The sequence below is a fragment of the Acipenser ruthenus genome, chromosome 8 (genome assembly GCF_902713425.1).
Source record: "Acipenser ruthenus chromosome 8, fAciRut3.2 maternal haplotype, whole genome shotgun sequence".
Taxonomy (NCBI): Eukaryota; Metazoa; Chordata; class Actinopteri; order Acipenseriformes; family Acipenseridae; genus Acipenser; species Acipenser ruthenus.
Genome location: NC_081196.1, coordinates 63,127,472 through 63,152,684, shown reverse-complemented (window position 1 = coordinate 63,152,684; position 25,213 = coordinate 63,127,472). Strand labels below are relative to the sequence as shown.

The window sequence follows — 25,213 nt, the reverse complement described above, 5'->3', positions numbered from 1 at the left end:
ACCTGTCCCTCTGGAAGTGTATTGTGGTCGTGGTGTCATTGATTTGTATACCTGTCCCTCTGGAAGTGTATTGTGGTCGTGGTGTCATTGATTTGTATACCTGTCCCTCTGGAAGTGTATTGTGGTCGTGGTGTCATTGATTTGTATACCTGTCCCTCTGGAAGTGTATTGTGGTCGTGGTGTAATTGATTTGTATACCTGTCCCTCTGGAAGTGTATTGTGGTCGTGGTGTCATTGATTTGTATACCTGTCCCTCTGGAAGTGTATTGTGGTCGTGGTGTCATTGATTTGTATACCTGTCCCGCTGGAAGTGTATTGTGGTCGTGGTGTCATTGATTTGTATACCTGTCCCTCTGGAAGTGTATTGTGGTCGTGGTGTCATTGATTTGTATACCTGTCCCGATGGAAGTGTATTGTGGTCGTGGTGTCATTGATTTGTATACCTGTCCCTCTGGAAGTGTATTGTGGTCGTGGTGTAATTGATTTGTATACCTGTCCCTCTGGAAGTGTATTGTGGTCTATGATTTTATGTAGCATACACCTAATGCTAGAAAATGAGTTATCCACATTTGCTGAAATGTTGCCTTATTTTGTAGTGATTGGAGACTGAGAACATTTGGAGGAGTTGGCCTCTGGGAATAAAAGTCCTCACTCTTGATTTTGTTAATTAAAAAATCAAATACATGTTAAATATGGGAAGGTGTGAGACCTGCAAAACAATGGTGAAATGTTCCAGTAGATTCCATTTGTTCTTTCTATACAGCTATTTTATCTACTTTGGCCCTATGTTTCTCTGTGACTCACAGGTATGGAAATACTGTAAAATGCCTATTGCATAGCGGTTCACCCTCTCCAGGTTTTACTAGGAGCTTGATTTAGCCACAGTGTATAGGATATATACATAGGACAGAGGGAAGGAGACAGAGAGTGGTGAGGGTATGCAATGGGCTATCTAGTCATGTTGTTGAGGCAGAATCACTGGGATCCTTTAATACCAAACCTGACAAGGTTTTGAGATCAATCAGCTACTAGGAACTGGACGAGCACTGATTGGCTGAATGGTCTCCTCTCATTCGTGAATTTTCTTTAGTTTTTATGGTCCCATGTAACAAGCTCAGGTGTGTCTTATTAGCAAAACCAGGAATGGATCAAACTGCTATGCAACAGTCTTATTTCCATCCCTGAGCCACAATGCATGAATATTTCAAAGCACTAAAAATATGTTTCAATATTTCAACATATGCTTCAACATTTTTTTGTACTGTTAAAATTATTATATTAATTTTTGAAAACTTGCTTTTTCCATTTCCAAACACCCAAAGAGTTTAAATAATTGCTCAATGAACAGTAATAAGAAACCTATTCTGAGGGATTGTGAGTGAAATTACAGGAACTTTTGTCAAGTCGACTCATTAAACAAAATTCTCCCAACTTCTGTTTGTTTGTTTTTCGTGGAAGAAATGAGATACAAATGTACTGTACATAGACGCATCCCAAAGCTATCAGACAAACATCATTAAAGATATAGTTCTTTAATAAAAACAATGCTTTAATTGGCCTGAACCTCAGTATTCTTCAAGGTGCTTATTACTGAATGGTTCTCCTGAGATCATGTTGATACTGTATTCACTGCAGAGCTAATTATTGTTGCTCTCCTAGGGGCCGATGCTGTCAGACCCATTCTGCAGACCCACAACAAAGGAAGTGCCCAGAGAGACGCACACACCAGACGAGACTGGATACTGGCGTGAGGGTGTGGCCACTAACCCACTCACAGAAAAGCATTTTCTACCATGTCATCGCAGTGCAGGCTCTGTACAATACTGTAATCCTGTCTGAAAGGGTTCAGTCGATCCACATGTTATTCACCTTGTTATTCAAATCATTTTCTACCATGTCATCGCAGTGCAGGCTCTGTACAATACTGTAATCCTGTCTGAAAGGGTTCAATCGATCCACATGTTATTCACCTTGTTATTCAAATCATTTTCTACCATGTCATCGCAGTGCAGGCTCTGTACAATACTGTAATCCTGTCTGAAAGGGTTCAATCGATCCACATGTTATTCACCTCCTCTATGTGCTGTGGGACACCCTGCAGTGTTTACAAGAAGTGTGTTACTTCACCTCTGCTGTGCCCTGCGTTGTCCATATCACATTCACATATTGCTCAACATGATCCTGATCATTTTGCTATTTTTATTCACACATCTTGTGCAGTAAGTAATATGCGTCATGATATTTATTAGTAGAACCCAGATTCATAGCATGAAATTAAATATGTGATAACTTGTGCCCCTATCATACATGCTGTCTATCATTCTCTACTGCTGTTCCTGTGTATATCAATATCCTAGCATGCATGTTCTCTATCATTCTCTACTGCTGTTCCTGTGTATATCAATATCCTAGCATGCATGTTCTCTATCATTCTTTACTGCTGTTCCTGTGTATATCAATATCCTAGCATGCATGTTCTCTATCATTCTCTACTGCTGTTCCTGTGTATATCAATATCCTAGCATGCATGCTCTTTATCATTTTCTACTGCTGTTCCTGTGTATATCAATATCCTAGCATGCATGTTCTCTATCATTCTCTACTGCTGTTCCTGTGTATATCAATATCCTAGCATGCATGTTCTCTATCATTCTCTACTGCTGTTCCTGTGTATATCAATATCCTAGCATGCATGTTCTCTATCATTCTCTACTGCTGTTCCTGTGTATATCAATATCCTAGCATGCATGTTCTCTATCATTCTCTACTGCTGTTCCTGTGTAGATCAGTATCCTAGCATGCATGTTCTCTATCATTCTTTACTGCTGTTCCTGTGTATATCAATATCCTAGCATGCATGTTCTCTATCATTCTCTACTGCTGTTCCTGTGTATATCAATATCCTAGCATGCATGCTCTTTATCATTTTCTACTGCTGTTCCTGTGTATATCAATATCCTAGCATGCATGTTCTCTATCATTCTCTACTGCTGTTCCTGTGTATATCAATATCCTAGCATGCATGTTCTCTATCATTCTCTACTGCTGTTCCTGTGTATATCAATATCCTAGCATGCATGTTCTCTATCATTCTCTACTGCTGTTCCTGTGTATATCAATATCCTAGCATGCATGCTCTCTATCATTCTCTACTGCTGTTCCTGTGTATATTGATATCCTAGCATGCATGTTCTCTATCATTCTCTACTGCTGTTCCTGTGTAGATCAATATCCTAGCATGCATGTTCTCTATCATTCTCTACTGCTGTTCCTGTGTAGATCAGTATCCTAGCATGCATGTTCTCTATCATTCTCTACTGCGTAGATCATATTTACCAGGCTTACTAACTATTCCTGCCACTTCTAAAAGCTGAATTCCTGGAGTGAGGTCACCATGACGGGCTGCAGCTGTAATTACTGTCCCCTCACAAATTGAGGTTTTCCATTTACTAGCTCACAGATGCCACTGCTGCAGAAGGGACATGGATTCACTGTACATGGGTTCCAGAATAATGTATGTAAGTTATATAAACTACACTGAAATAAAGTTTTAGAATTGGGATGCGTATTATTGAGCTGAAATATTATAAATGTTTTTAACACTTCATGTTATCCCATTATTAAACATGATGCAAGTGATGATTTTATTTCTGTGATAAAGATCGGGTCTAAATAATGAGGTGCAACACTTTGCCTTAACTCAAATCCTAGCAGGTTAACAAGCCAGCCCCTGGTGCATGAATGCAGGCAGGGTCATTAGAATGAGAGGAGCCTAATGAGAGATGGAGCTGGAATTGTAGCCTTTCAATGTTCAGCACTTCTAATGAGCGCTAGGGGCTGCCTGTATTCTCCTTGGTGGTAATTATTGAGGCTGTGATTCTGCTCTGATACTGCAGTGCGTCATGACGACTGGCCTTCTGAACTTAAACACAGTCTTAGGAACAACATTGTCCTCAAGTGTATGGTAGTGACAATGTCTGCAGCTTTTTTTATTTATCTTGCTACAAATAAAAGTGCTGAAATTACTCAAATAGTCACTAAAAAGTATGAGATTGTTGACATCATGTTTATAAAGTATGAGATTGTTGACATCATCTTTATAAAGTATAAGATTGTTGACATCATGTTTATAAACACAGGTACTATTGTAAAATGACCAGCCACTACTGTAGGTACTATTGTAAAATGACCAGTCACTACTGTAGGTACTATTGTAAAATGACCAGCCACTACTGTAGGTACTATTGTAAAATGACCAGTCACTACTGTAGGTACTATTGTAAAATGACCAGTCACTACTGTAGGTACTATTGTAAAATGACCAGTCACTACTGTAGGTACTATTGTAAAATGACCAGCCACTACTGTAGGTACTATTGTAAAATGACCAGTCACTACTGTAGGTACTATTGTAAAATGACCAGCCACTACTGTAGGTACTATTTTAAAATGACCAGCCACTACTGTAGGTACTATTGTAAAATGACCTGGCCATGCATAGAAAATACGTAGCTCATTTATATTTATTGAGAACACGTAATAGTTTATATAGTCTGATTGGTGCAAATCAATACATGTACTAAATATTTAAAACGCCTACTAAATAAAACGTTTTTGACTTGCTTAAGGTCACACAGTGAATCAATGACTGACCCCTGACTGAACCCTTTTCTTTAACCACCAGACCAGACAGCCTCTCGTATGATGTCGCTGTAGTCTACAATGTGACAGTAAAAGATTTTGACAGCACAGTGGCTAATTATTACATATATTTGATGTGAAACGTCAATGGAGGATGCTTCTAGAAGTACATGGCACCCCTCACTGCCCATCCAGCAAGTCGATTCTGTTGTGGTTCTGTAAAGGTGCATCACGGTGTCCTGCCTGAGGCTCCGGCAGGTCGGCGCTCAAATCCTCACTTTCAATGGCTGCTACATTGCGATTGTTAGCGATATTGTGCAAAACAGTGCAGGCTAGAATTATGTTGCATGCTTGTAGCGGTTCCATACGCAGATCATTTATTCAGACAAGTGAGTCGCACCCCGTTGATGCTTTCTGTTGTGCATCTCGTTTTCACATATCAGAAAACAGTCCACAAAGACAACCAAGACTACAAAAGAACAACCCTACAGTGGAATAACCTGAAGCAAAACTCCATGAAGTGTTAAACAAACCACAATGCTGTAGCTTCCTGTATTTTAGGGGATTGTGAAGTGCCTTAAACTATCCTACTGTAATAAACCCGGACCCAGATCTTTATTTGAAATGAACAGCAATAAAGAATAAAGTGCATTAGATATATAAATAACATTTTAAACGAGACTTTAATGCTGACCTTAAATTCTGGGTGAGATCTGAGCTGATACAGAAGCTGTAAGAATAGACAATAGGGACCCGCTTTGCAATACATTGTAGCGATCTCGGTTAACGCAGGCAGGCGCATCACACAGGGCGATGCAATCCACACACAGGGCGATGCAATCCACACACAGGCGGAGAGCGGGCGCGAACCCGGGACCTCTCGCACTAAAGCAGGGGTTCCCAAACTTGTTTTACCCGAGGCCCACCTGTGCAGCTGCTCTGTAGAACCAAATACAACTTGCAAAATCACATTCAGTTGGCTTGCAACATCCCATCCCAAAACAATCGCAGCGCAGCTGCGCCACTTAACCAAAAGAAAACTTATGAAAATAAATCCATCTACAGCGAAATCTGAATTAGTCAAAAAACGTTTTTTTTTATTATTATTTTCCAACAAAACATATTCTAGCGTTATTTTAAGACGACTGTGAACGAGCCAGTAATCAGTAAAACATGCAAACATTTTAATAAATCAATTACCGGTATACGATTTATGAGTTTGATTAATAACTTGATTTAGTTAATATTGAAACATACATCAAAGTACTCAATATTTTAAATGTTAATACTGTAGCTAATTAGTCAAAAAAAAAACAAAAAACGTATTAATCACAGGCATCAAATGAATTTTTTAATGAATGTTATCAAGTACAAAAGTTAGTATGAAAACGTTTCTACAAAAAAAAAAAAAAAAAAAACATTTCAAGACCTCAAAACTGAGCCCGCGGTACAAATGCATAAAAACTCCTGTAGCTGCTATTTTGTTCTTTATACTTTGCAAAACGTATTCTTTGGTAGCGGATTCGACATATTGTAAGTTTATTAATACTGAACACACTATTTACATCGGAGCGATCACATGACCTTCACACGGCCCTATTGTCAGAGCTCTCGCTCTACGTCCCGCCTACAGGAAGGCAATCTGTGAGCTCTGATTTGTGAATTTCTGCTTTGATTGACAGTCCCGATACCGCTGTAAGAGCGAGCCGGCTCATTTGCTAGGAGCGTATATATGGGGCTCATGTCTTCGTGTGTCGTTACGCCAATTACCAGCCCTGCCGCTGCCTCCCCCCGCTACAATATGAATTATGAGAATACAGTGTTATGAAACTGGCTCACAGGAGCTGTATGAATACAAAGGGGACCATGCATTATGAGAATACAGTGTTATATGCACGTTTTGTCTTTCTTTCTTTCTTTTTATTTTTTTGATTGATTGGACCATGCATATAAAATAAATATTTAAAAGCGCCAACATCTGCAGAAGCATGCAAAGCAGCCAAAAAACAGAAACCCGCGGCTGGCTTTTCAAAGTAGCCCAATTCCGCGGGAAAACAGCGGGCATGGCAAACCTGTCCCTGATGATTGTAATTTGACTCTCCCTGCGTTTTCTAATGGTTGGTGGTGTTGGTCAGTCACAACTTTGCATGAAAGGTTACTCAATGTTTTTGACGAGTTGCAATTGGTTAGGGAACACGTCCATCTCTATCCTTCCGTCTCATAGGGTTAGCGAGTTTCTAGAACGTTCCAAATTGAACTCAAGCACTGAGTGGTTAACCCGCGTTGTCACTCAATTAGCTGAGCTGTAACCCCGTATGTGTATTGGTTGACTGGAACTCCAGTAGGAAGTCCCGCCTTCAAACAAAAAAGTGTAGGTCATAGCTGCTGCGCTAGCTCGAGATTGGAGGTACGTCACACGTAAAAGGAAGATGCATGAATTTAACTGGAGGGTAAGGTGGAAAAATCTGTTTATTGTTGAGATTTGTTTCCTTCGTAAATCGAGCATGTTGAAATCTGTGATTGAACGTGTGTGTGTGTGTGTTTTAGCCATTGTTTCAGGTACTGTGTTTCTGTTTTAGATTTGCTGTAGGTACACGCGCTATGTACTGTGCACTGTAATCTATTAAAACCCATCTGCGCAGTTGCTACAAACAAACAGCACGAGCTGTGAGTACATTCTGTCCTCACGTTCTGTAAGTAAATACTGACAGGCACCCACAGCAGGGTTCCCCTCAGCTGCTCCAGCCCTGCCTAGGCAGCTGTTCCGGCTCGGCAGCTGGGCTTCAACTTCGGGGGCTCGAAGGGGTTCAAATGAGCGCAATGGAGGTCTTGCAGGCTAAATGCATTCACTTAGCTGTTCCACACTCCCCCAGTATGTTTAAAAATGCACTGTATGTAATAGTAATATTATACCGGATTGTGCCGAGTCAGCGCCCATTTGCACGATCTATTCTAGCGTTTTCACCTACAAATGTGGTTTGGCACTGCACACTGTAGCTTTTAAATTTAATGTTTAAGTGTACATATTTGCAATGACAAAACAGTAGACATACAGCATCAATGAATTGTATTTCAGCAATCAATAAATATGTTAAGTGCAGTTCTTGATTCTTTAGCGTGGCTCTGTGCTGTGCGCTACCTTTGAATTTTAAACACTCCTAATTGTAAATGTAATTTATCTACGTAATGTTAACAATGCCTGTAATTTCACCCCCACCCCCAGCGCTTACGCCCCCCTGGCGTTGACTGGGCAGAATCTGGTTAGATTTCAAGACCACTTCGCTACCATTCTTTGCATAAAATATTTTCTAAACAAAGTTGAGGCAGGAGAAAGGCAGACAAAGATAAAGCACATTCTCTCCATTGGGCTTTTACATTCTCTCCAGTCCTTTTTTTTCAATTTTTTCAGAATAATACACACCAATGCTGTTTCTGTTTGGGCATCTCTATATTCTTTAAGTGAGGGATATGTAAATGTGGATGTTTACGAACTTCACCTGTTAAAAGTTCCTCGAAGTCTTGTTCCATGATGGTTACCAGCGTACGACAGTGCAGCAGATGCTGGCGTTTAACATTATCCAGCCCTACGTGATTTCAGGTAGTAGACACATGTGAAAAGGCTGTATGACTTTACAAAAAAGACACACGTCGCAAGAGTGTGGATGACGTAATTCTGACCTGTCACCCGGTCAGATGAGGCACAACTACAAACCTGTTTCATCAATCTGCCATGCAAAACAAGAGGCTTCATTAATTTCTTTCTTGATCTCTTCAAGCACAGTAAAGGACATGGATGAAATCCAGTTGTTCTGCCTGGGTTTTCATCCTAGTAAACACGGTAATTTGTCATAGTAAGCAGTTATTTCTGGAAGTTGTCTGCAGTTTCCCCTGTTAATCGAATCAGTAAAGCCATACTTTGTCCATGTGAGTGAACTATCTGTTACTGAAAAGTAAACGGGGCCAGCAAGATGGTTATTAGCGGAACCCTGGTCTGCCAATCCACTCTCTCATACCAACTGCTCTGAAATGACCTCCTGTTAAAATCCTGATTTTGGTAGTGGCCTCCCTTCAGAGTTTATGCAAAGTTTTTCTGTGTCTCAAGCATGGCAAATAGTCTTCATCAGCTGGTCAGAAATGTTATTCTCCATCCTACCTTTAAAAATGCTGCATAAGACCCCAGGGGTAATTAGACAATACAACAGCTGTGTTTTATATATATGTGTCCATTATTCAACACAACATTATTCACCAGTGGTAATCGTGCATACTTGGTACAGCAGTGCTTCAGCAGGAGGGAGGGGAGTATGAGTGCTCCTGCAGTTAAAACCAGGGATTAGACTGCGTCACCTGCCATTGCTAGTACTGTGGTTAATCGCAGATGGGCGTTTATAATGGAGGCTTGCCTCCTGAAGGGGAAACAAACCCTCTCTGGGCTCCTCTCAGCAGCCAAAGTCGCTGTTAAATATCAGTGCAGACTAGGGTTCAGAGTCAAATGTCATTTTTTTCTTAAATTTTAGACTAAATTTATTTTGTTTTATTGAACATTTTTGTATTATAATGCTACACAACTAACTAATATATACAGTCGACTCCACTTATTTGCATATTGGATAATTGCATCGCATGCACCTGGTCGTTTTTTTTTTTTCGGTGCTTCATTTTCTATGATTGTGTGATATGATTAAATACATATTGGCTAAATGGGTAATTCGCTTAAATGCATGAAGCTGTGTTCCCTCACTCCTGTTATGTGTGTGACCTCACACCGGTCCTGAGCCCATTCAAGTATGCAGAGTTGTGTGTGTGTATATATAAAAATTTCCCGCAATTTGAGCATTGCCTCCTTTTAAGTAGCCTCCACTGGGGTTGTGTGTGCAGCAAAGCGAGAGACAAGAGACCCCTTTGCTGAAGCTCTGATGGTGGGTTTAGTGAGTGTAAAGAGTTCAGTGTCCACTGTCCTGAATGACCAGAACCTGAGAGAGTGGTTACAAGAGGTGCTTAATTTTATAAAGCCACATGAATTAACATGAGGAATTGGACAGCTGAAATCTTTGCCAAATCCCCAGCGTCGGCACTAGAGGGTGCCGTTTCAAACAAAGTATTGCTCAAGTGAACGGTTGCATTGCTAATGTTTAATTTCTTTTTTTCTCCCAGGCTTTAGACAACTTCCCTGTACTGCTGTATATTCTAGCAGCCAAGACTCTGCTCCTCTGCTTGGGCTTCGCAGCTACAAAGATGTATCAGAGCAGGAAAGCAGAGGCGGCTTTGAAGAAGCAACAGGAGCAGAAGAGACTGGCTGCAGCAGCAACAGCAGAGCACGAAGAGAAGGCAGACACTGACAAGAAAGAGGATTGAGCCCTTGCTGAGGTGGGGGTACCTTGTGTTGCTGTCGCACTAGAGAGCTCCTCTGCAAGGAAGGGAAGAAGATTGTGAGCCCTGCAGACTGGCTCTGGCATGGTCTTTGAATGTCCCTGCCAGTTAAACTGCTCATCAAGATGCTGATGGCTGGTTTCCTAGATGAATGGCATTAACAAACCCATGTTTCTCAAAGTGTTTTTAACCCAACTTCAAATGCTGGCATTTTAATAAATGTCTGTTGAATTGTACATTTCCTTCAAAGGGTTTTATTATTTAGCATGCAGAGGGGAAACCTGTTGTCACAATTTACTATGTACAAGGCTGGGGTCATTTACAGCTCTATGTGTGTGACCCAGTGAGACAGTGTTGCCACAGATTGAAAAATGTACTTTTCTCAAATGCTTTGTAGACTGGATCAGCCTGTGTTCTCGCCTGCTCTGGCAGCAGTGAGGATGAAGAGAGGAAAGGGCTATGGTAAAAACCGGCTTCGTTATCTGTAAAGAAGTACAAGACTGCTCTGCAGTGCCGTTTTGAATGGCGTGGAGACTTGTGTTCATTATTGGGGCTGCAGAGCTGAAATGAGTGGAGGCCTTTCAGATGTCAGTGTTGTGTTGTGGGCAGCTTGAAAGAAGACCCTGCGGTTCAGACAGGATTCTTCCATCACTGATGCGAAAGCACAGTCAGTCTGATCATCTTAGAGAGGCGCTTTGACACAAACACTTCATTTGGTTTAATAGCTTGTTAACCCTAGCTAGAGACGCTTCAGTGTTTATGATGAGAAAGTAACACATTCTGTGCCTAATCCTGACCACCCCTGCTGGCTCAATTGAAAAAAATAAATACAATTAAAATAATGAAGTGACACTTAAAAGTGTACAAGAGGTAAACGCCCAGTGATGGAAGCTAGATTCCGTTTCCCTGCAGATGCAATATCCCTGAGCCTTTTGCACACTTTCTAAATATTTCATATACCTTTTGTATTTTAGCTAGTTTTTCTTGTTTGGTATATTAATGTTGGAGGGTAGAGAATATTACCTGCTGGTACTGCTGACAATCCAAGCAAGGCCTCTGGACTGTGAGAGGTCTGGTACAGTTTTAGCTTTATTGGGAAGTGTAATGCAGTGTTTTCTGCACAGCCCTCTAACTGTACTGTACCTGCTGGATACCATGCTTTGTTTTCTTCTGATCCTGCAGCACACTGAGCTGTCTGTGTTTCCATCACAATTGTGCAGACATACAGGTTACTGTTCTATCAGCTTTATGCCAGGAATGACCTAATGACTTCCTGACCCAGTAAACTGGGGACATCGATTCACTACTGTCGTTTGATTGTCAGTCTCAATCTGTTTTTATCTAGTGTGGAAGAGTGAAAATCACTTGTGTTGTGTGTGTGCAATCACAGGGAAAGCTCACAGCACAGAAGCAATGAGGGCATTGAACTAAAATGACGAGAAACACCCTCTTTGATCTGGCAAATGAAAACAACACCATTTTATTTTTTATTTATTTTTTTGTGTGCTAAATAGATGTGAGACTGGAAACCAAGCCTTTTCAGAACAGTGATGGGAGCCATTCCCTTGATTTGCCTTTCCTGTTTCTGGCTGTGGAGTCCTCAGCAATGCTCTGCTGGTATTGCACTTGCTGGTTGAAACAGGAGTGCTCATGCAGGGAGCTTCTCACTTCACTTAACAGCATCTATATTAAATGTGATGTGGGGTGTGGCTAGGAGAGAAGGTGGACAGCAGCCCTGCTTCCATTCAGTTATGCAGACTGAGGGACCAGGAGGTCACAGTGATGCAGTGGCAGAGCTGCGCTTTCTCTAACCCCTGAGAGAAACGCAGATGACTCGGGTTCAGTATAACCTTGTATAACTGCACTTCAGGTTTTCATTAAAGGCTACAATGCATTTGTGGGCACCCTGTTGCTTTACAAATATAGACCACTAAATCTATCCAGGTGTTTTAGAAAGCACACCGTGGGAGCCCAGGTTTAGTCCAGGTGCAGCACATTCAGGTGTGGGGTAAGTTACTCTGAACACACTGTACCGGGAGCACTGGAACATCTTGTTGATTTTATAGCCAGTGAACCGCAACAGTAAAGTCTGCAGGTGGAAAAGACAGGCTTGCTGTTTCTAGTTGAGCAGTTTTCAGCAAAACAAGACTGAAGAGATTGTCTTCATTGAGGAGAGGCCGACTGTCTGCAGCCCAGTACGGAAATGCATTTTCTTTTTGGGTCGATGCTAAAAGGCCATAATTCTCCGGGCTGAGGCCAGTGTCAAGTACTGTGTAAGGCACAGGCTCCAAACATGCAGTTCTGTTTGTTAGGTAAATGTTGACAGGAGCCAACAGTCTCCTGGGAAAAAGATTGTTACCAGTATGAGGCATGACACTGAACACCCCTTTCCTCAAACCAACGGCACCCGAGGCAAAACACTTGATGCCAAAGTGACGGCAGAGACCAGAATAAACTCCCTGAAGCCGGCCTAGAGCCCTCAAAGACTGCTAATTACCTACAGACTAGTGGTTGAGGGCAGGGAGGAGATGCCACCTGATTAATCAACTAATTGGATCATTAACACTGAGGGTTAAGTGTAATATTGAATGAGTTTGGTGGTGGTGGTGGTGGTGGGGGAGAGTCGCTACTGGATACACACTGTGTGTGATGACCTGCGAGGAGCAGGAAGGACGATACCCTGACAAACACAGAGATTAGGTATTGTATGTTTTTACAGCATCATCATGACTACACGCTCCCTCTGAAAGTACAGCATACTTCCCACCAGGGTTAATGCTTTGTAATCGATCCCTTTGTCTACAGGTAACCAGACAATTGTCCTATTATGACAAACAACAGCTCTTAATGCAGCACTTCCTCGTTGTTGCATTACGGTGGCATGACTGGCTGCATTTCCTCTTGGCACAGCAACACCCTGCCCAGAAAGCCCTGCTTTTCAGGAATAAATAACATCTCATTGTGTAGATTAGACAAAGTTCCAGGATCAGTCCACTGCCAGGAACCAGACCAGCATTTCTGGGAATAGCACATAAAATTGACCAATATCACAAACTGTTTCTTCCTCTTTTATAAGTTGACTGCAAAATGTTTGCACTGAAGGGTACAGGTCTATACTGCAGACAGGAGAGATCATGAAGGGTACAGGTCTATACTGCAGACAGGAGAGATCATGAAGGGTACAGGTCTATACTGGAGACAGGAGAGATCATGAAGGGTACAGGTCTATACTGCAGACAGGAGAGATCATGAAGGGTACAGGTCTATACTGGAGACAGGAGAGACCATAAAGGGTACAGGTCTAACTGGAGACAGGAGAGATCATGAAGGGTACAGGTCTATACTGCAGACAGGAGAGATCATGAAGGCTACAGGTCTATACTGCAGACAGGAGAGATCATGAAGGGTACAGGTCTATACTGCAGACAGGAGAGATCATGAAGGGTACAGGTCTATACTGCAGACAGGAGAGATCATGAAGGGTACAGGTCTATACTGCAGAAAGGAGAGATCATGAAGGGTACAGGTCTATACTGCAGACAGGAGAGATCATGAAGGGTACAAGTCTGTACTGGAGACAGGAGAGACAGGTCTATACTGCAGACAGGAGAGATCATGAAGGGTACAGGTCTATACTGCAGACAGGAGAGATCATGAAGGGTACAGGTCTATACTGCAGACAGGAGAGATCATGAAGGGTATAGGTCTATAGAGATCATGAAGGGTACAGGTCTATATTGGAGAGGAGAGATCATGAAGGGTACAGGTCTATACTGCAGACAGGAGAGATCATGAAGGGTATATGTCTATAGAGATCATGAAGGGTACAGGTCTATACTGGAGACAGGAGAGACCATGAAGGGTACAGGTCTAACTGGAGACAGGAGAGATCATGAAGGGTACAGGTCTATACTGCAGACAGGAGAGATCATGAAGGCTACAGGTCTATACTGCAGACAGGAGAAATCATGAAGGGTACAGGTCTATACTGCAGACAGGAGAGATCATGAAGGGTACAAGTCTACTGCAGACAGGAGAGATCATGAAGGGTACAGGTCTATACTGCAGACAGGAGAGATCATGAAGGGTACAGGTCTATACTGCAGACAGGAGAGATCATGAAGGGTACAGGTCTGTACTGCAGACAGGAGAGATCATGAAGGGTACAAGTCTGTACTGCAGACAGGAGAGATCATGAAGGCTACAGGTCTATACTGCAGACAGGAGAAATCATGAAGGGTACAGGTCTATACTGCAGACAGGAGAGATCATGAAGGGTACAGGTCTATACTGCAGACAGGAGAGATCATGAAGGGTACAGGCCTGTACTGCAGACAGGAGAGATCATGAAGGGTACAACTCTGTACTGCAGACAGGAGAGATCATGAAGGGTACAGGTCTATACTGCAGACAGGAGAGATCACAAAGGGTACAGGTATGTACTGGAATTTCAACCAGTATTGGAATCTCATCATCTCCCACATCACATCAAGCTGTGAGCTGGTGTGATGTGGGAGTTGATGAGATTGCAATGCTGGTTGGAATTCCTTTCTCAGATTTGAGCTCACATTGCAGTAATACAGAGATAAATCACAGTGGGCAGGATTCACAAAACTTAGCACAGGTTTAATCACAATATTTTTATTATTATTATTATTATTATTAACATATTCAAGACAACTGCTGGATACACTTAAAAGCAGTTTAAAAAAACTTTAGCTACGCTTTTTGGCAATTAAAATAACATCAGTTCCTTGAATCGTCACTCACAGTAATACAAGAAATACCATTAAATAAAAAAAAAAAAATAGCAGGTTGCTGAGAAATAATTTAACCAAGCTAACTAGACCCATTTACTGCACTTTTGCTAAAATAATTGAAGCTGTGTTTGATGATTGCATGCCCCCACGACACAACAGGGCTTGCCTTTGCAAGCTGTTTTTTCTGTTTTATACTAATAATAATCAATTGCATGTGCAAACCAGCCACCATGCACAGCGCAAGCCAGCATCTTAACCGCTTCCCAACAAAGCCCAGCTGCTTTGCACAAGCAGTTCTAGAGGGTTTAGCCTCTTCTTATCTGCTAGGCTTAGAAATGAAACTCCTAGCAAAGCCAGGAATGGATTCCCTTGCTTGCGTTAGTAGTTATTTCACTATGGTGTGAATGCAGCGTTTGCTATGCCCTCTCCGTCACAGGGCTTCTCAATGACGGATTTGGGCTTGGAGCACAGCCTCTTCCACAGGCGGCGGAGGAGCTCCAGGTTCCAGCTGCTTTCCTTGGCCTCCTTCAGGCCGTAGCGTCTGTTGAAGTCTTTCTGAATGAGCCTCCTGTTGTGGGAGAGGTTGCTGACCATCATTGAGAAGAGCATGAACCCGAAGAAGCCGATCACTATGATGACGTACCACTCTGCGTTCTTCTGGGATGAGTTTGGGCTGCTGCTGTTGTAGGTGTGCTGGAAGTTCCACTGGAGATTGCTCTGGTTCACCGGCCGCATTCTGCCGTCAACAGACACAGCCTAGTTAGATATCGTGACATCACAAAACTTTGGAGATAATCATCTTAAAAAGAATAAGAAACCTAAACTAAGTCCTTAAAGACATTAAATACATAAATATAAAACTAAAGTTGTGCTCTAAATTCTTTCTCTTACAAACTACAACATTACAAGCCCCCTAATTCAAGAGTGTTTCTACTTTCTAAAAGGTAAGGAGAACATGGTCTTGTTTTAATGAGCTAATCTTCGATTTTCATTAAACTATTTGTACCTGCCTTTTGTTGCCTAGAATTTCACAAATGTGAAATGTTTCTTTCTTTCTTTCTTTCTTTCTTTCTTTCTTTCTTTCTTTAACCAGGATATTTACCTGTTGAGACCGAGGCCTTGTTTACACGGGGGCCCTCGAAAACAATAACAAAGACAATTGCAATGTATACAAAAAATTGAAATGTGCAAACATACCGATAGAACATCACAGTAAAACATCACAATAAAAACATCAGCATACAGAGATCTTAGTATAAATAAGTCATGGATCTATTTGTTAATGTCGACTGAGGTAGAAGCATTGGCAGGAGGTTCCAAGAAATTCCCTAATATGATCTTTAAAACCAGAGAAGGAAAGATTGCCAGGTATCTGTAGCTGCAACCCCTCTGTTCCTAATCCTAGTTTAGTTTAACTCCATTCTAATTAAGATCACAAAAACAAATTGATCAATCCCCTCTTCACGGCAGTCCTTCCTGCTTTTTTAAACCACTTTTGTGTGCTTTCCCATGGATCTGCTTCTCTCTGCTTGTCAGCGCTGTGTGCTTTCCCATGGATCTGCTTCTCTCTGCTTGTCAGTGCTGTGTGTTTTCACATGGATCTGCTTCACTCTGCTTGTCAGTGCTGTGTGTTTTCACATGGATCTGCTTCTCTGCTTGTCAGTGCTGTGTGCTTTCACATGGATCTGCTTCTCTCTGCTTGTCAGTGCTGTGTGCTTTCACATGGATCTGCTTCACTCTGCTTGTCAGTGCTGTGTGTTTTCACATGGATCTGCTTCTCTGCTTGTCAGTGCTGTGTGCTTTCACATGGATCTGCTTCTCTCTGCTTGTCAGTGCTGTGTGCTTTCACATGGATCTGCTTCTCTGCTTGTCAGTGCTGTGTGCTTTCACATGGATCTGCTTCTCTCTGCTTGTCAGTGCTGTATGCTTTCACATGGATCTGCTTCTCTCTGCTTGTCAGTGCTGTGTGCTTTCACATGGATCTGCTTCTCTCTGCTTGTCAGTGCTGTGTGCTTTCACATGGATCTGCTTCTCTCTGCTTGTCATGGATCTGCTTCTCTCTGCTTGTCAGCGCTGTGTGCTTTCACATGGATCTGCTTCTCTCTGCTTGTCAGTGCTGTGTGCTTTCACATGGATCTGCTTCTCTCTGCTTGTCAGTGCTGTGTGCTTTCACATGGATCTGCTTCTCTCTGCTTGTCAGTGCTGTGTGCTTTCACATGGATCTGCTTCTCTCTGCTTGTCAGTGCTGTGTGCTTTCACATGGATCTGCTTCTCTCTGCTTGTCAGTGCTGTGTGCTTTCACATGGATCTGCTTCTCTGCTTGTCAGTGCTGTGTGCTTTCACATGGATCTGCTTCACTCTCTTTGCTTGTTTTGGGTTTCCAAACTGTCATCAGCTCAATTATTTTTCCAGAAAGGAAAAAGCACAGCCCAATAAAGTTACCAAACCAGAAATAAAATTCTAGCTTTAAATGTCATCGGACTGAGAATTAATAAATAAATAAATGAATAAATAAATATTTTAGTAACTCTATATTGCCTCTTTTTCTTACGCAATATTGAATAAGCAAATATGTTTAGTGTGGTTTCAAATATGAATACAGTCCTCAGTGGCAGGTGGTAATAGTACACAGCTCTCAGTACACAAAGACAACCAAAGTCTGTCTAGGTATATGCTAAAGCATGCATCCCGTCTATTCTGTATACACAATGCATTTGCACTTAATCACAATTTTATTCAATTTTTTAGCATTACAATCCTGACCTGGGGGTGCTGCCTAATTAATGCAGTCTACAGAGCTTTAACTCCTCTTAACTGTGTGCGGCTCACTGCTTCAACAGATTCCAGATTCCAGCTGGAATAGGGTTAAACACAGGCAGCAGGTGTCTCCTGGTGGGGGTCTCCATACAGTATACGCTATCAAATACAGTACTGTCACAAGACTGCCAGACAGGTAGACAGACTGGGCTAGAATGAGATAGAGATATACGGACAATAAAGCAATGCAGTTAAAAAGCATCAAGCCCTAATGCTTCCATGCAGTCTAGTAAAGGAAAGCCAGTGCTGTGGGTGCAGGGGTACTAACCTGATGCTGTGGATCCCCTCGCCTGGCTGCTGTGGCGTCTGTGCTCCAGTGGGCTCGATGGTTCCAGTCTCTCTGTGGGGCAGCCCTTCTCTTTAATGACTCCAGGTGCTGAGCTGGGCGGAGCCTGCTTCTCAGCTGAGATAGCAATCTGAGAGAATGTCAAATATTTGATGGGAATGCTTTTTGTATTCTTTTCCATCAGCATGTCTATGGAATTAACTGCTATCAAATAAGGGCTGGAATATTAGTCAGGTTATTGATGTGTTGATTAGATAACAGCAGCAACCAAAACGAAAGAAAATATATTGAGAAAGCGATAAAACAATATATTGTAAAATAACTGACTTGTTTTAAGGGTCGATAGTCCTTTTGCAGAAGACCCAGACACAAGATTGAGGTGTTTCAAGCACTCTTGTGCATTTTTATTGATTACAGAAATAAAAGACAAAACAAAACAAAAAGCCTAACTCCACTTCGGAGCGCCAACTTAAACCTTTTCTCTACTCCAAGGCCACTTCACCCTTCCACCTTTAAAATTCAGCCACCCAAGGTCCAACATTGTCCATCCACCCTTTGTGGGCGGACTTGAGGGCGTGTTGATCCACCATCTGGTACCTCCAGGAAGTGAGTGTGAACTGGCGACAGAGGAACCAAACGGGGTGGCAGGGGCGACTGGAGTGCAGGATGGGGGAGCTCTAGAGCCAGCGGAGTGACGTCTGGGGTTTCAGGCGGAGCGGAGTAGGAGACCAGGCTAACAACTCTGCTTGGTGGTGCATCGACCTGGGACCTCGGCCCAGTGATAGGAAATCTGGACACCAGGCAAGGGAGTGCACCCACCGGTGGCAGACTGGTGTGCCGGGGTGGTGGTCAGGGCTGTGGTGGAGGTGTGCTCCTCACCTCCTTCCCCTTGTCTGTATCCCGTAGCTCCTCTAACTCTTGCCTCTGTTGCCTGTTGCTCTCCTCTAGTGCAGCCGTTGACTGTACCTAGGTTTTGATTAGATCTTGTATTTCCATATTTAAAAAAGATAATTGTGCTGGGTCCGTAGGGCTCGGTACCGCTGCCACCACATGCAAAATATTTTATTAGTTTTAAGGTTCGATAGCCCTTTTGCAGAAGACCCAGACACAAGATTGAGGTGCTATAAGCACTTTTGTGTGTTTTTATTAATTACAGAAGTAAAAGACAAACCAAAACAAAACAAAAGCCTAACTCCACTTCGGAGCGCTAACTCAACTTTTTCTCCGTCCCTAACTAAAACTCGACGGCTAGGCTGTTTACCAATGAAACAAAATAACACACTTTCACAAGCGCAAACATAAAGGTTTTCACACTACCTTTTTCACCACACAGGTCTTTTCACCGTGACAGCCTCTCTTCACACAGACTGGAGACTGCCCAGAACAAACATTTTGTGCTGTTTAATTACCTGCCTGCTACAGGCAGGGGACATCAATTAATTTAACACAAATAATTACACCTGTGGCACAGCCACACTCACACATTTCAGAAATTAACCCTGTCCCTGCCAATCAGCAGCCACAGTAGCTCTCCAGGACCAGGGTTGGAGATCCCTGTGCTACACTTTTGAGTGTTTAATAGTTATTGAGGTGTTCTTATTTAAAGAGAAATCGAACACACGCACACTTTGCGTGAAAGATTTCACTGCTATCCCGTTCGTTTGCCCCTTTTATAACGTAGACCCGACACACAGAAAGACGGTTAAGGGCTTTTACGCAGACTTTTATTCAGTACAAAATAAACCAAACATAAACAAAAGAAAACATTAGCTCACACTGGAGTGCCAGCTAATACACACAGAAACGACCTACCTAAATACGGGACAGCTAAGCTGTTTACCCGTGCAAAAAACACAGTATACAACACAATGGTACACACAGTATGAACCACACAGTATCTTTCCACTGACTGCTCGGCAGCAGGGCACACAGCTTCCTGCTTCCTTCTACTCAGCAGCCCTGAATGAATTAGTTCTGGCCTTTATATTCCCCACAAAACAGGTATAGGCAGTTGGCGCTGATTTACAATAATCGCCAAATGCCAAAACAATTAACAATTAAACAAATTAACAAAACAATTAACACACGTTTGCCTGTGTGTTTGGCAGGGAGGATTTTAACCCCCTCCCTGCTCTGCTACATTTGCTACAAATACAAACTTCACTGAAAACAAGACTTTTGTGCGGCTGTGACATTTTTAATAACTGATTACTTTCTTACACAAGTAATGTGTCACTAATATGACTTCTGACAACTTGAGGAATTTGTGCAACCAGGAAACTTTGCAACATTTTTGTTTTGCATGCTTTGCAAACACAATACATCTTTGTTAACTTGGCTCTTTCGTGCTTGTGGATTTCTAATTAGGGAACAGTAGACTGCTTTTGTTTTTCCAGTTATTTTTCCAGTGTTGTATTTGTACTGTTTTAGAAGATTCTGGGGATGAGTAGCATGATGCCCAGTACAGTTGCACTGTGGATAATGCTGCACACCCTCATTCATATTTGTGGTTGGTTTCAGAGTCCTGTGTTCTCACTACAATACAACACACAGGGCTGTCACAATTGAAATTCAAGTAGGAGCGGTTCAGTAATAACAAACAGCAACAATGTTTTTGAATTGGAAATCAAATCAAAGAACCTGGATTTTAGTTCTGAATAAACCAAAACCCAGAGAGATCAAATATTTACTGTATATCTGATGCAAATGAGCAAAGCATGTTCTTTATTCTTTGCAAAATGTATTCTTTGGTAGCGGATTCGACATATTGTAATTTTATTAATACTGAACACATCTGAGTGATCACATGACCTTAACACTGCCCTATTGTCAGAGCTCTCGCTCTCTACAGGAAGGCAATCTGTGAGCTCTGATTTGTGAATTTCTGCTTTGATTGACAGTCAGACAAAAATTGAATCTGTTCAGTCTTGAACAAAGAAGACTACGCTGTGATCTGATTGATGCATTAAAAATTCTAAAAGGTATTGACAAAGTCGACCCATGGGACTTTTTCGACCTGAAAAAAGAAACAAGGACCAGGGGTCACAAATGGAGTTTAGATAAAGGGGCATTCAAAACAGAAAATAGCAGGCACTTTTTTACTCAGAAAATTGTGGCAGTCTGGAACCAACTCCCCAGTAATGTTGTTGAAGCTGACACCCTGGGATCCTTCAAGAAGCTGCTTGATGAGATTCTGGGATCAATAAGCTACTAACAACCAAACGAGCAAGATGGGCCGAATGGCCTCCTCTCGTTTGTAAACTTTCTTATGTTCTTATGTTCTTAAAACTCCTGCTGGATACTGCTTTACGTGATCTACTGCAGACACATTTTTAGAGACAGCCATGTTCTTGTTTACAGTGTGTAGTATTTTAATTTCCCACTTAGATTGCATATACTGTAGTCACATGACATAATCACTGCACAGCACTATGTGCATAGCGAATATTACACGCAGACACAGAAGATCTGTACAGGTTAGTTAATGTGATTTATTTTGTATGAAATACAAACAATTATGAAATAATGTATTTTTATTTCTCAAGAATATTGAAAAAATCATGGTATTGGGCTAATTTCACGATTTCCACGTAGTATATAAAGGGAGAGAAACAAACACTATGGACTTAAACCCTTTACCTTTACCTGCATTTTCTTTCTAAAATTCAAACCCCTTAATTGTAAAGAGGCATACTGTGCACATTTGAGACACGACAGGTTTGTAAATTGGCTCTAAAACTGAAATAAATGCATGCGTAAATTGATCATGATTCATACATTTTATCCTGCAGACTGACACCTCTGACGTAGTTGTTGTAGTTATGAATGAGATTTATTCACTTAGTTTGTTGTATTGCTGTAATGATATACCGTTATTTGCACCCAGTGTAATGTTACCAAGAAATTATCAATACAATTGTCTGTAGCCTATTTGAATTCTGCATACATACATTATATGACAGCTGACCTCTACTGTAGATTTTGTTTGAATTATACAACTGAAATCTTGGTATAGAAAACGGCATATTAGATATTACAGTAAAGTTTCCTTAGGTGATTGCGGATTTGCAATGCGTCCTTGGCTTATCCACACAAGAACGAAGAACAGGCGTCAAGGACACACAGTGATGCACTAGGAATGTGATTGGGATTGGATTTTGCCTAGACGTATTTTGTAATGCTGTCAGACTCCCCCTACACTTTCTGTACAATGTACACTTTCACCTTCACACGCTTGTATGCATATAAAATGTTCTTATAACACTGTAAGTGTTCAGTGGCTACTTCTAATCATGTTGAGTTTATTTATCACGGAGGCGAGCAAAGAGTACCAGAGAAAATGCATGATTAGAGGAATTCACCAAACAATCAACTATAAACAAACTGAGCCGTCTCCCTGTACGCTAGTAGTTTCCGTGACAGTGAATTCTGCTTCCATTCATTTTTCTTGCATCTCGTTAACATGCATTTTGATTAACGAGTTCCCCTTATCTACTCGTTGAGACAGGAAGTGATGTAGATGACCTGCGACAATTAAGCTTTTTAACAAGAAATGCGTTCGTTAACGACCTCATCGACTCAATTTCAAAGCATTAACAGATTGATTTAATTGACACATTTCATTTGAAATTTGCTTGCTACTAAAGCTCTCGTTACTATACCACAAGCTCGATACCATAACGCTGTTTTTTGAAAATTCTGCCCATGGAGTCCTAACCAATAGAACTTGTAATAGAAGAGTCTGCTGTGACTTCAGAAGAGAAGCCACGCCTTCACATTTCTAATCTGTGGATATGGCTTGAAGGCAATTACATCAAAATGTGATTTCCACCAGCCTGTGTGAAAGTAAAATACAACTATACATTTTATAAAACATGCCATTTAATGTTTTGCTTGTGATGGGATTCCAACCACTGTAGTGGTCTTTCTTTATTAGAGGAAATTAAAGTTATCTCCTTGTTTTGTGTTCCACTTTCCTCACAAACACACCAACACACACGCACACACAGACACACACACACACACACACACACCCACATACAAGCACACACAGATACACGCTCACAGAGACACACGCACACCCACACACAAACACACACAGATGCACGCATGCACACACACACATTGACTGAAGTGTACTTTTACAATTATAAACTCCAGAGGTGCATGGAACATGAACACTGAGGATAAAGCAAATACTGCATTGAATGTTTTATTTAAAAAACACAATTGGGTCTTGCATCATCTCCCACTAGCGTTACAACCTAAATGCCATCAGTGTGTGGACAACACTGGTCAACACAATGCAAGGTACACACACACACACACACACACACACACACACGTACACACACAGTTTTCAAAACCAGCTGCTCTGTATGTGCTTTGAAGCAGCAAATCAAGGTTGCTTCTCAGTGTCCAGACACACACACACACTTCTCCCTGCTGGTCACCCGGGGATGTGCCGGACGGCCCCTTCTGTCACCATGTGGTTGTGGATGACCCAGCCGCTGTTGCTGGTGTTGGTGTGGGTCAAGGCGGAGTTGCCTGCGGCCCAGTCGTTGGCGATGTACAGGTTGTAGGGGTCGTGGGAGTGCTCCAGCTTCTTGGAGCGGATGTACCTGAGCATGATGGCGAAGGTGAAGAAGCTGAAGAAGCCCATCATGAGCACGATGTAGAGGGTCCCCATGCTCTCATTCTGCGGTGTCGCTCTGCCCCCCGCTGCAGTCCTGTTCAGGTACTCCTGGAGCAGCGAGGCTAGCAGGGACTCCAGCCTGGTGTCATTCACCACAGACATGCTTCTCTAGAAGATCTCCTCGCGTCGCTCTGCCCTCGTCCTGTTATGATGGACCTTGATAAGCACCTTCTTGGACTCTCCTGGATGTCTGCCCTCTTGTGGTTTCTTGGATCCAGCCTCAGCCTCTGTCAGGGATCTCACAGAGCTTTTTCTGCTAAGTGTCTTCACGTGTGGGTTAAGTGGACATCACACGATGTCTTGTTAGTTCTAGAGGGTCTCAGCTGTGCTATGGATAACTCAAGGTGTCTCCCAGTTTATAGACTAGTCCTGCTTCCTAAAAGAAAGATTTGAAATCCAATGAAATACAGCCATAAGGGAATGGAAATAATTCACTGTCAGTAAAGTAAGTAGCTTTTTTTTCTTTTTTTTTTGCTAATGTTTTTCTACCCAAATAAAACACCTTTCTGTGGTATAAAGCAGCAGGGGAACTGCTCCTCAGAACAATAAGGAATGGCTTTACTCTAACTAACCTGATTCTCGCTGGTTTCATACCCTTACAATTGAAGTATTCCTCCCGGAAAGTGACCCAATAGAATCAGAAGAGTTTGAGATGAATGAGGAGGCTATCTATTGGAAATACTCTATTTATAGTGTTGGTCCAAGATGTCACCAGTGTGCCACACAGCATGATCTGCTTTTCTGGTGGCTTTCTGGTCTATCAATGACAGTTACAACCCTTCTAAAACATTACGCTGAGCTCTGTACTGCAAATTGCAGAAAACTGTAAACCTATTATGGTTTACAAAATCTATTATGCAAACTGCTCGTGCTCTGGCTGAACAGTCTGGACTACGTCAGCAGAACATAATAACACGAGCAAGTAAATAAAATGTATTTAAATCGCAATCAATTAACATTTTTGCATTCGCTTATAAAAAGAATCCTTGAAAAATCATTCAAAATGAATGCAACACATTTTAGACCCCTTTTGGAAAGAGTTTTAAAGACATGCGTTTCAAACTTGGAAGAAGAGACCAAAATAAGACATTTTTATTTAATACAAAACCGGAAAGCATGCAGCTTGGCACTGTAACTGAAGTACACCAAGGAGAAGCATCGCAACAACTAGTAATCCATCCCACCTCTCTCACCTGTGGAACACAGTGCTGACATCCCCTCACGAGCCCTGCTGCTGTCAGTGTAGACAGGACAGACCTGCTGCTGCTGGTGTAGACAGGTCAATCCGCTTCACAGCAGCCTTCTCTGAGGAAGGACTGACATTCCTGTTGCAATAACTCCCTATTTCTAGACTCCCGTTTGACCTGATTGGCTGGTGACTGAGACAGACTCCTCTTCTTCCAAGTAACACACCTTCTTTGTGTCCAATCAGCCTGCCCACCTGGACTGTACAGTTTGTAAGTGAGTCTGGTCAGTGAAGCTTAAAAACATAGTTTCCCCAAAGTCCGGGGTTATTACATCTGCAAAAGAGTTCTGTACCAGGAAATGAAGAAGCAAGTCATTCACTGTGGTGGGTGTCTTCCGAGTGTTGATTTGTGTTTGTATCCGGTCTGAGTATTCGACAATAATACAGAATTTGACAGC

General features: G+C 42.0%; 1 protein-coding gene across 2 annotated transcripts; it reads right to left on the bottom strand.

Moving 5' to 3' along the window:
- Positions 1-23,072: 23,072 nt before the first annotated feature.
- Positions 23,073-25,213, bottom strand: LOC117405163 (potassium voltage-gated channel subfamily E member 1-like). 2 transcript variants are annotated; one of them, XM_034007997.3, is made up of 2 exons: positions 24,754-25,213; positions 23,073-23,945 (listed from the first exon to the last, which is right to left on the bottom strand). In XM_034007997.3, the coding sequence occupies exon 2, from the start codon at positions 23,669-23,671 to the stop codon at positions 23,324-23,326; it is 348 nt and encodes a 115-aa protein (XP_033863888.3). In that variant the 5' UTR covers positions 23,672-23,945; positions 24,754-25,213; the 3' UTR covers positions 23,073-23,323. The 2 variants fall into 2 exon arrangements, with proteins under 2 accessions (XP_033863888.3, XP_033863887.3); XM_034007996.3 differs by having other exon boundaries at positions 24,763-25,213.

Coding starts and splice junctions, on each gene's coding strand:
- LOC117405163 (XM_034007997.3), bottom strand. CDS start 23,671: ATGTCTGTGGTGAATGACACCAGGCTGGAGTCCCTGCTAGCCTCGCTG.